The sequence below is a fragment of the Erpetoichthys calabaricus genome, chromosome 7 (genome assembly GCF_900747795.2).
Source record: "Erpetoichthys calabaricus chromosome 7, fErpCal1.3, whole genome shotgun sequence".
In the NCBI taxonomy this organism is placed as follows: domain Eukaryota; kingdom Metazoa; phylum Chordata; class Cladistia; order Polypteriformes; family Polypteridae; genus Erpetoichthys; species Erpetoichthys calabaricus.
This window is the reverse complement of record NC_041400.2, coordinates 98,071,898-98,084,532: the sequence shown is the minus strand read 5'-3', so window position 1 is coordinate 98,084,532 and position 12,635 is coordinate 98,071,898. Positions and strand designations below refer to the sequence as shown.

The following is a 12,635-nucleotide window of genomic DNA, read 5'->3' as shown; positions in this document are numbered from 1 at the left end:
GATGCTAAGCACAAAATTAAAAACTACCACAATGTTGAATTAAAAAAAGAAAATCCCAAAAAACAAATGTACTTGGATACCACAAATTTTATGTGCAAAAGCATCAAAAAACCTGTCAGATAACATCTGTTTTTTCTAAAGCAGATTACAAGCTGCCTACTTTAGCATGCTTTCTAGCTTGCTTTTCTAGGGAAGGGAATAGTTGCCATCATGTAATAATGGAATATCAAGAGCCAGTAAAAATAAGAAAATAAATAAAACAGCATGGGAAGCCACTCATTTGGCTGATACAACAGATTCATGCAAGTTAATGTTGCACATTTTTGGAATAAAGCATAAATCTCATTTTTTCAGTTAACACAGTAAATGCAACTGCTCTCATTTAATGAGTAACGATTGAAGATTTTTCTTTTTTGAATGATTTAATATAATCATTCAGTGGATTTTTTCTATTTTCTTTGATTCTTCGGAGTGAACTGTGCTTTTTACTAATTTAAGACAAAACGTTTCATTGCAAGAATAGAATTCTTTGGAACTGTTTTAAACTCTGGGATGGAGACATCTGGAACAAAAATCTTTCTTGTTGGAACACAACGTCCGTTTGCATTTACTGTGTGACTGTGTGCTTGATGGAATGGTGCGTTTTTTTTGCATGTTCTCTTAAATAATAAAAAAATATATATATATATATTAACTAGATTATTGTTCATAATACAGCTTTGCTAACTTGAATTCAATCCCCTTGCTTGGACCTTCTCAGAAAATCTAAAAACAACCCAGAGATGTTTCATTATGTGGTTCACTCCTGTCTAGACTTTGTGAAATGTCTAATATTTTGTTTATCCTTAAAACAGATCTAACACAGTGGTTATACTTCTTGAATTACCTACATATTGATTTTTTTTGCCCTTCAGTAGTTAGTACAAAAGTTTAATACGTAACAAAAATACCCTCTTCATATTTCTGTTGTAATGGAAGTGGTGAGAAGTTAAGCAAATGACACCTTTTATTGGCTAACTAAAAAGATTACAGTATGCAAGCTTTCGAGGCAACTCAGGCCCCTTCTTCAGGGAAGATGTAATATAGAAACTGGAATTCCCTGTGCTTACTGTATATAGACACTAGGACGGATGCAGCATTGGAAAACCTTTAAGCAAAACATCTTAGATGTAAAAAATTAATAGACCTCTCCAGGCTAAGATTCATTTAGCAAGAGAGGAGAACAATGTTGTAATGGAAAATAAACATGGGTCATTGTGAGCAAAGTGTGGATGATTAAAGCTAAGAAAGACAGTTTTTGATATCAATTCATAGCTCTAGGAATATTTATAGAATGTGAGCAGGCATATAAGGATGAACACTGCCAACCTCATGAGAGTCACCTTCAGTTTTGAATGTTTGAGTTTAGTTTCTCATGCTTTCTGTATTATGTGCAATTTCCCCTTTTGTGTTCCTTCTTTACAATGCACAATGACTACCCCTCACAATCTCAGAAAACTATAAGCATAACTGTATACAACTCTTCCTTGATGCATGCAGTAAGCAGAAAAGCAATTTTGGAATTACTGAAATACCCTTTTGATTGGATATGTTAGCACAACATGGAGCAGTTTGAACAATTACAGTACTACGAAAAGACTTTGGTACTGAGTTGACACTGTTTGACTTACATTTGCACGTAAGGACATGCTCAATCATTATTTAATGCATCATTAAAAACAGTGTTTTGCAAAATATTTCTACCTGAGAGTTTACAGACCCAGCGATCATCAATTACACAGTTCGTTGACTTTAATCTTCCATGGCAAATTTTGTGGTGATGGAGATAGGCCATTCCCCTGGCAATATCAGTAGCAAAGGAAAATCTAGGAATGGATGGGAATTACAGTGATCAAGCTTTGAGCAACAAATACACAATTATGCAACAATGCTTTCTAGGCATGCAAGTCGTTTACAGGGCATCTAAATTTGTAGATAAAAACCTACCCCTACAGATTTCCAAAATATCTTTTTTTGATTTTGTATTCCCAATTAACAAAACACTTTGCTATTACACTCAATTTTGATTTTTGGGTAGTTATTTTGGCTCAGATTCAATGTTCTGACCTTAGCTTGTTCTCTGAATACGTGCATCTCCCAGTCAACCTCATCAAAAATAACAGTCCCTAAAATCACTACAAATATCACATGAAACATAAACATATTTAACCAAGGCCAGCACAAACCAATGTCAATTTCTAAGAATATAAAGACATAGTCAAACACAACACTGCAGTATCTGAATTCTGGTGATAAAGTGTGATAATGAAATAGACTGCTTTATGGGGCAGTGGTAGTTACAACACTGGTCAAAAGTTTTAGAACACCTCAGTTTTTCTTCAAATTTATTCTGTTGAAATGCCTAAAATGGTGAAAAGGTAAGCAACAAACTGCTAGAGGTTTACATTTAAAGGTTAGGTTAGCAAATGCTAAAAAAAAAGGAAATATCAAAATATTACAAATGGGCATTCTTCAGGGAACAACTAATAGGTTGCAACCTACAGATGTTCTGCAGCAATTAAAGTAAATTAAACCTTACAAGTTGAAGCAAACAATTTTCACAGGTGTCCCAGCTTCTGCTGATTACTTAAAAACCCTCCATCTGCCTTAAAGCAGAGTTGGAACACACTGTATTACTACACCCTCTGAAGTACTACTTCGACAATATTCAAGTGAAAATGGCAATTAACAAATTAAACGAGACAGGGCATTATTATCCTTAGAAGTGTAATTCTTTAATTAAGAGTGAATTTAGAATCAAGGCCATAATTCAGTTGACAGACAGACAGACAGACAGCTAGATAGATAGATAGATAGATAGATAGATAGATAGATAGATAGATAGATAGATAGATAGATAGATAGATAGAACACATTAACAAGAAGCAATTTAATTTTGTTTTATATTATACCTGTAGTGGTTAGCACCACTGCTTCACAGATCCAGCTTTCTGGGATTGAACTCTGTGCTTGATATTTGTCCAAGTAAAGTTTGTACGTTCTGCTCATGTCAGTTTATGAAATATCTCAATGCATGACAGGAAACAACACTTGTTAACTTTTTAATATTATTTTGTTGGTTGATCCTGATGGTGATTAACATTTCCTCTGTTGGTTTTGTGTACACTAATACAAAAGGACTAAACATAAATTGATTCTCTGAGATGATCACTTGCTCTTGATATTGGGTTGAACTGGCGCAGGTTAGGGTTAGACATGATTTTTGTATCAGATTTTGTGGACCTGTCTGCTTATGTTTTTGATTATTGGAAACTTGTACATCTTATATTTGAAAAAAAGAGAGAGTCAAAATCAAACATTTATGCATAAACTGAGCCAAACGTAAGTCAAAGATTATGGTCAAAGGGACAGAAAAATAAACCAGAGTTCAAAGTAAGAACTAAAGAAAATAACACAAGGTGTTTTAGGCTGTATTCCCAAACCTGGGAATACTAATTTATTACATTTATATTGCACTATTCTAGCTACTCAACGCACTTTATATTGATAGTGAGAAGAAACTTTAACCACCACCAATACGCAGCATCCACCTGGATGATGCAACAGCTGCCATTTTTGTAGCCACTGCACTGACCAGGTGAAGAAGGGGTGAGAGACAGACAGTAAATTAGAAGAACTAGAAAGTTTTACATAATAACCTGTGAGGTCACACGTTGCACACTTCTCACTCACCTTGCCTAACAACTACATAGCAAAAGGAGCACAAAATGGCAGTATACGAACAAAAACAAAATGCAGGAGTGGTAGAAAGGAATTCATTATAAACATACTGAAATGAATGCCCTTGCAATTGTATATCAAACATCTTTTCGACAGCCTCTTGGGCATGTGACCCCTAGACCTATGCCTAGAGCCAGCCCTGCTCAAATATTTTTAGAGGCCAAAGAACAACTGTAAAAAATTAAAAACAAAAGCTTGATTATGAAGACAAAGTTTTCAAAAGTTGCCAACTCGCAGCCTATGGTCAAAAAACTTTCCGGTGAAACAGTGACATCAGTTATAATCTAATATCATTAGAAATTCCAGCAAAGTACATACAAGTAAAATTTAGTTTCACCTTTGAAACCTATAGTAATATAAAAAACAGTAGTACTTATCAGTGCTGCTTTTCACAATTCTATCTTACATTTTTAAGCAGCTGAATGATTTGATTTTAAAGGTGCTGCACTGAAAGTTCATTATGGTAATCACATTATGCAAATAGAGGCCACTGATTCACATTCTAACAGAAATATGCAAACTACTGAAATATTTTGTCATGGTTTTCTCTGCTAATAGAAGTTTTTCCTATGTAGGAAAAGGATTGTGAAATTTGGGTGAATTTTTTCCATTACAAAAATGTAAATGTAAAAATGACAAAGGGAGGTTGTACAAAGTATTAAATGCAGGGGTGCCAACAATTGTGGCATATGTGTTTTTGTTAAAAATATTTATTTCTTGTTGTGGGCTTTTTTTTTTTTTGAATGAACTTGTTTCAATTAAAAGATATTTCTCATTTTTTCAGTTCAAGATGACAATTCTTCAGCAAACAGTAATTTTTTTCTAACCCTTCTTACTATTTTTTTGCAAGGGGTGCCAATAATAGTGGAGGGCACTTCATTCATATATATATTATCCATCCATCCATTATCCAACCCGCTATATCTAACTACAGGGTCACTAGTGTCTGCTGGAGCCAATCCCAGCCAACACAGGGCGCAAGGCAGGAAACAAACCCCAGGCAGGGCGCCTGCCCACCTCAGTATATATATTATACACACATAATATACACACAATACAGTACAGTATATAAAAAGCATCACATGCCCACATGTGACTACCAGTAGATGACATTTAATTAGTTACATTGACAATTGTATAAATATCATTTTTGCAATATGTTTTACTTCCTACCTGAAACCCCAATTCAGGGGAATTTCCTCATTTAGCAAAACATCGTTGAGACTTCCCTTTGGGCAATATTCTGTTATTATTGCTACATTTGGCACTTCAATGCAGCCACCAAAAAATTTACACAAGTTTGGATGATCAAGTTCCCTAGCAAAGAAACAACATAGAACATAAACAACATGTAGAACATAAAACAGTGAATGCAAAAATTATTTTACTGTGAAAGAAATATAACTGTGGCCCAAGTGGCTAAATAAACTGGACAAAAAAGTTGCTTTACAATATCATAATAAGTCATAATAGGGTATCTTTACAGTTGATAAATGGTATGTCTTCAGATTGCAAGTCTGTTAATTAAGAACGTGAATGGGTGTAAAGCTGGCACCAAAGTTTCCAGGAAAAGGGTACTGCTATGGTGACAGAGGAAAAGAGAAAGTTGTGCAGAGTAGGCAAAAGAGAGAGACAGGGAGATCCCTATATACTGTATGTGTCTTTGTTTCCCAGAAGTGCAGTGGGCAGGGACATCAGTATAAGAGAGAAACAACCTGGAGGGAAGCGTTTAACACTCTGCCAGAATCCTAGGTGGAAGCCAACCAAGCTTCTGGAAGACATTCTCGTCCCACTTCTTAGAGTAAGTAAGACCAATGAGGAAATGCCAACAGAGGCAACACCTCCAGGTCAATAAAGAGTCAGCCTACATAAACCCCAAAGTGAATTTTTGAGACCATACCACTCCTCAGATAGTGCAGGCATCTGTGGTGCTGCTTTGGAGAGCTGGTGCTTTTAGCCTAATGGAAGGATGCCTATGAGCCCAGAACTGACCCTGGGACAGTATGTACAGCTACCTTTGTGCCATAGAGCATTTGATATTGGAGTTGGCAGGAGAACACTAGGCAAGGATACATCTGGTAGGAGAAGATCAAGACCACAGTGCAGAGAAGAAGTAGTGGTGAGAGGTATGCAAGAAATGACTGACCGGTACTGGGGGTAAATTGACCGGTCACTCCCTGATGGTGGCCTGGGTCTGTTACTTGTAAACATCAGATTGTTCATTTTTTTTACCTTTTATTAATACTTCACGTTCTCTCTGTTTTGTTCATCCATCCATCCATCCTTTATCCAACCCGCTATATCCTAACTACAGGGTCACGGGGGTCTGCTGGAGCCAATCCCAGCCAACACAGGGCACAAGGCAGGAAACAAACCATGGGCAGGGCACTAACCCACCGCAGGGCACACACACACACCCACACACCAGGGCCAATTTAGGATCGCCAATGCACCTAACCTGCATGTCTTTGGACTGTGGGAGGAAACTGGAGCACCCAGAGGAAACCCACACAGACACGGGGAGAACATGCAAACTCCACGCAGGGAGGACCTGGGAAGCGAACCTGGGTCTCCTAACTCCTAACCCACTGCGCCACCATGCTGCCCTCTGTTTTGTTCATTATTCTTTAAAAGAAACCCTTCTTATTTGTAAACTTCTAACAACTTTTGTCTCTTACACATAAGATATAATTAATTAAAATGATCAGACTCTTTTGATATCTCATAACACTAGATGACATTTTTCCAAACTTATATTTTTCCTTGACAATTAGTAATTGTTTATTATTATTTATTATTATTAATTAATTACTGTTTTTGCATTATGTCTAGATCCAGGTCTTGTTTGAAACTAAAGGAGTCTGAATATTATACAAAAAACTATTAACTATTCACTGTTTTAAAAGCAGGGTTTTTACATTTTTGAAGAATTATTTTGAAGAATTATCTTATTCAAATAGTGAGTTAGCCTGCTAAACAATATAGTGTTCTTACCTACAGTAAATAAGAGTCTTAAAGCATTAAATTATTTTCCATCTTTTAAGTCAAAACAAAACTTAATATTCAAATGTTTTGTATATATTTAAATGTTGCACAATTATGAAGATTTCATGCCGTTCATTAATTGCCTACCTAACTTGTTTAACCTCCTTCCGTATTGTTTTTGTTAGTGTAAAGGTCTTCTTCTTGATTTTCTTAATGGCCACTGTGCGCCCATCACTAGAACAAAAATGAATAAAAGATATTGACATCTTTAGATGAAATATATGTTCGAACAAGGAATAGCAAACATTAGATAAACAAACCAGTTGAACTGGGTGAAACTTGATGAACATAACAAAACATAATTCTTATTTCAGTGTGTTACGGCTGCGGTGTCATTATTAGCCAAGTTAACTATTGTGAAATCTTTTGCCAAACAGAATTTCTTTTGATGGAATGAATCATCCACCCATTTCATGAACCCACTTATTCCAATGCAGGGTCAAAGAGAGTCAGAAATTGTCCCCAGCAATACTTGAATGGACAGAGTTCAAGCCCATTGCAGGTTACACTCACTCACACTCCCACACTTACTCGTGCCAAGCCAAGCTGATCTGCTGACGTTATCCTTGCTCTGCGAAGTGGACAAAGTGCTGAGTATGGCTAAGTGTTGCTTGTTACTTCTGTGAAAGAGCTTATTAAAATATGATGTTTGGTCCTAAAAACTATTGTGTGCCACAAATGGACTGTACAGGACACTTGACAGCTTTTTCCCTTTAGAAGGGTTATTTGTTTTCACCTGCAAAGATAGATGAATGTTTGAGTGCAGCCAAAAATGGTCTTGTGTTCAGGTCTGCATCATGTGCAGGTAACAGAGTACTACACAGTGGGGAGCGGGGGGTTCTGGCAAGACAACAGGACAGTGAGTAAACTATAAGTGTTATAGCTGCTAATTGTAAAAAGTAAGCATGTTTCCTTAGTGTGGAGAAATTATAGTGTAAAAGGCATTACAAGATAAATAAATACGTAGCAGTCATAACGGAGAGTGATGGCATGAACATGCATTCATAATGTGGAAAACATCAATTTATGTACAGTGTAGACAAGCGGTGCCGAGATTGAAAATAAAAGGAGCACAAGGGGGACTCAGAGTTAAGAAAATTGTCACATAGGGAGGCAAGCAAAACAGAAATAACTTAAACCATGTACATTTTTACAAAAGGAGGCTTGGGAAGTTCAGTAGTCCAAGGTTTAATCAGGAGGCCAATAAAATACAAGTCCTTTTTGGAGGCTGGCTTGAATGAAGTCTGTCTCTAAGAAGTCTCAGTCTGCAGGAGATGCCAGCTGAGCCAGCACTTTGGCTGAACTAGGGGAGGAGGCGCAGTAGCTAACCCATGCTGTAACAGAGAAATTGCGGAACTTGCTTAGGTGTCCTTTGGTGGTGGTGGTGGTGATGAAGGAGGGGGGGGGGGGGAGTGCACCCCCAAGGTATCACAGGAACAGACTCCATACAAGAGAAATAAAAATAGGTATGTCACAGTCAGAAATAAGCCCAAGGTCAAAGGTGCTCATTGTCAAGTGGTATCAATCCTATATTTGGAGATGTCAGACTGTTTTTAGGAACTTGTGGAGCTGCATGATGACTCTAAAAAATCTAATGCGGTAGGGAAGTATGATGAGCCTGAATCACTTACCTTAAAACCAGTTTTCTGAAAGAGAAACTTAGTGATTGAGATGCAGATTTGCTCCAGAGACAAAAAGTAACGTATGGTGCCAAGCTGAAACACAGAATGGATAAAGTGGTCTTCTCTGAAGTTCTGTCTGCACCACATGCCATTCCAAGTATGACTGAGAAGATTAAAAGTGTAATATGTGTTGTGGCGAGCGGCTGGGGGCGGTACCCAGCCGGAACGCCCGGAAGAGGGATTACACCACCTCCGGACCACGAGGGGGCAGCCGCCCTGGTTAGTATGGAGACCACGGGAACAGAGCATGGAAGCTCCACCCTATAGGGGCTCGTGGTCACCGCCAGGGGGCGCCCAGATGCCTAAAGAGACCTGGACGTCAGCACTTCCACCACACCCGGATGTGCTGGCGGAAGGAATACCAGGGATACCTGGAGTGCTTCTGGGTGCTCAGCAGGCACTTCCGCCACACCAGGAAGTGCCGGCAGAAGTTCATCGGGAGTCACCTGGAGCACAAAAGGGGCCGCCTCCCTCCATTCGATGGCTGGAGTTGGGTGGAAGAGGACAGAACTCGGTGGAGAGGAGTGGAGGCGGTCAGGAAGAGAGGCCTGGACTAAGGGTGATTGGTGCCAAGGAACTGGGTTGTGCGTGCTACACTTTATGTAAATAATGTATAATAAACCGTGTGTGGTGTTTGAACCTTCAGTGTCTGCCTGTCTGTGTCCGGGCTACCTTGCACAGTGTCTAAAATTTTGTTGTAGGATAGAAGGACAGCAGTTTATGGGACATTGGGGAACATTCAAGAACAGATGGGAACTGTTCTGCCTTGACAAGTTTCTTTTGAGCCAGTCAGGCAACAATGTACCTGGGAGGCATATGAGTAGGTAAATTGAGGACTGGCTAATCTAGGTAATGGCTGGGCATGGAGTTTAGGACAGACCATGTGAAGGGCTGAACAGTCATGTAAAACATATACACATGATAACTTTGAAATTTCAAGGCCAAAGTAAAATGAGTAATAGCATTAAGGAAAGTGGTCTGATATTGGGAGTGTGTTATAGCCCCTCAATGCAGACAACAATTTCAATATGCATCTTAAAAATGTGCATATATAAATATATATATATATATATAAAATCCAATGTCTGTCTGTATGTCTGTCTGCTTTTCATGAAAGATCTACTTAATGGACTTAGATCGGGTTTTTTTCTATAATTTGCTTGAACATTCCGGTTGATTTTGTGACTTCTCTCATTATGCTATGTATCACAGTTCACTTGTGGTACCGATTTATTTGCATGAATCCAAGAGACACGCAGCGGGCGGAGGGTAGGGGGGTGGGGCCCTCCTCACTCACATGCCAGCCTCGGGGCATACCTTACCTCTGCTTAGCTAGCAAACAAGAGAACTACTTAACAGATTTAGATCGGGTGTTTTTTCTATAATTTGCTTGAACATTCTGATTGATTTTGCGACTTTTCTCATCAGGAGCGATATATTTGCAGTAATCCGAGACGGGAGTGGGGAGCTGGACAGGGTCCTCCTCACTGTCCTTTTTTTACTAATACACGGGTGGAGCCGTGGGGGACGGCTAATATATCTACTCTCTATATATAAAATCCTAAACCTAAAAGTGCAACGATTTTATGTGACGTTTTTATGTCACGTTTTTTGTCACGCTTTAAATGAGGCTTATTTTAAAACCTGCATACTGTATATATGTTTGGTATCTTTCTTTTCAGAATTTATCGAACTTTAATGTGATGTTGTTAGATTTTCAGATTCTTCTTCAGTTTTTAAATTATAATCTAAAAAATATCAAGAACTCTCTTCCCGCGAGATGAGACTTTGTGCCAAGAGATTTAACCATGCCCGGGGCCGGAAATAAAAGACAAAGAGTAGGACAGCTGCTGTACAGTCTTTTAAATGTTCGAAGTGCCGTGTGAGATGCAGATCACGCAGCACGGAAGCAGCTGATCGAGCAAAGAGGAGGTAAAAAAAAAAACTATTTGTTTCCCATTGTATCACTGTTTAAGAGGGGCTTTCGGAGGACCAACTGCGTCTCCTTGGGGTGCATTCAGCTCTTCACAATGCGAGTGGCAGAGATGCAAAGTGGCTGGCGCGTAGTGCAGGCCAGGGGGGCTGGCGAGCGAAGCAAGGAGAGGGCAAACCCCCTAGAATACACACACACATATATTAGGAGGGGATATTATAGTCAGAGGGAAACTTAATTGCCTAAATATTAATTATTCAGTTTATATAATTAACTGGGCTAGCCTTACAAATAGTGGAAAAGGTTTTAGATGTCATCGGTTTACTGTTTTGTAGCACAGTATGCTAAAGCATCAAAAGCAGGGGAAAGCCTATCACTGTTTTGAGTTCAGAACTCATGGGGTAGAATTCACACTTTACATTGTGCTTATGTCTGACTGTGAGCCATTATCATCTAACATAATGTTATGGTCCATTTCAGAGTGGTTTGGCTGGGCACACATGCAAAAACAAAGACTATTATTTTTAACTTTATTAGTTTAAATTCTGATCAGATGCAGCAAAGCCTTAGAGGGATAAAATGGAGCAGTGGAGCAGGTTTAAAAACATTACACATATTGTAGCGGATGCCACATGTGCTATTATTCCGTGGGCAGTTTGCTGCCTCTTTGGGTGCATTGCAGGGAAGAAGGATGCTGTAAATACACCTTTAACGGGGAGGTCATAACTCAGTCAGGGCGGTTGGTGTTGAAAACTTAAAAACCGGAAAAGAAGGGGAGAAAGAGAGACATCTTGTGGTGGAGCAAAGAGAAGAGACGAGGTAGCGCCAAGTAAAGTATCTGCTGGAACAAGTTCTTTTTTAAAGACTCAGCGACACAAGTGAGGCGCGTCTCTGAAGACAGACTTTTTTTCTTTGATTTCACTGACGAATACTTGGACCGGTGGGATTAAACTTTGTTGTTATCGGCTCGACGGCTGGTATATTCCAGTAGGGTTTCTCTTTGCCCTGAACAAAAAGGACAGTAAACCCATTTGGACAAACTGGTTTCTCTTATTCATGAACATCGCGCATTTAAACCAGGAAGGGGGGTTTCGATTGGTATGTATTTGTTTGTTTGTTTTTCTTATATGTAAAATAATATATGTGTTCTTCTTTTGCTTCTTCTTTATTTTGTGATATGGCTTGTTGTTAATGCTAAGCTGGGACTGGTGGTGGGGGGGTCAATAAAAGGATGAGTGTTGGTCACATTGCCCGATAGATTTTAGATATTGAACTGCTTTACACTAGCAGTTTTCTAATTGTGCTGTAACCCGGGGTTTAGTTGTTCTCCCGGGGCAGCGGTACAATATAATGCAGGACAACTTCATTCAAACATTTTAAAATAGTAAGAAATTAAAGAAAACTCTGCCATGTATGAATAAAGAGCTAAAAATAATCTGCAAAAGAAAAAAACAGCAGTATAAGGCCTACAAAACAAATACCTCCAGCACTAAACATAGGGTGTAGGAGAACAGGAGAGCAATAATTAAAAAGGATATCAAAAAAGCTAAAAAGCATTTAAAATATTACAGAAAAGGAAAATTATAACCCAAACAGATTCTTTCAGTATTTTAGTTGTAAAAAATGGTCATGGAGAAAGTGAAGTACTAAGGGCAAAATAAAATACACAGAAAGCTAAATATTGAATGCTTTGAATTTGTATTTTTCTGAAATTTTCACATGTGAAGATGTGTATAACCTCCCAGCAGCATCTGGGTCTAATGGCGGGTCTTAGGGATTTGGAAATCATAGATGGATTTGTGTTTGGATTAAAAAAGACTGAAATCAATCAAATTTCCAGGGCCACATAATATTTATCCCAGAGGTCTTATTAGGTTAATGGGTGCATATAGAAATCACTAATGTGTATTTTTTTTTTATAAAATCACTATGTACTGGGGAATTTCTTAAATACTGAATTCTAGCCAGTGTTATCCTGTTGTATGAAAAGGGTCAACCCTATTAACTATAGGCCAGTGAGCTTAACATGCATTACAGGTAGATGTAGCCTTCTTTATTAAGGATGGCTCTGGTAAATGCAAGATCACTGTCAAAGCAAACTATCAATACTCAATGATTGCTTTACCTCATGCTATTTAGATTTACCCTTTTGAACTGAAATTGAGCTCAAGCTGGGTGAGTTTAGCCTTCTTTTT

The 12,635-nt window shown here is 38.4% G+C and overlaps 1 protein-coding gene across 1 annotated transcript in view; it reads right to left on the bottom strand.

The window, feature by feature from the left end:
- The window catches only part of LOC114654133 (atrial natriuretic peptide receptor 1-like), a 74,062-nt gene that overhangs the window by 32,932 nt on the left and 28,495 nt on the right, over positions 1–12,635 (bottom strand). The window contains exons 11-13 of the mRNA XM_051929460.1: positions 6,913–6,999; positions 4,954–5,097; positions 1,744–1,865 (exon numbers count right to left, since the gene is read on the bottom strand). Coding sequence (XP_051785420.1) covers positions 1,744–1,865; positions 4,954–5,097; positions 6,913–6,999 — 353 coding nt within the window. The remainder of the gene's footprint in view (positions 1–1,743; positions 1,866–4,953; positions 5,098–6,912; positions 7,000–12,635) is intronic.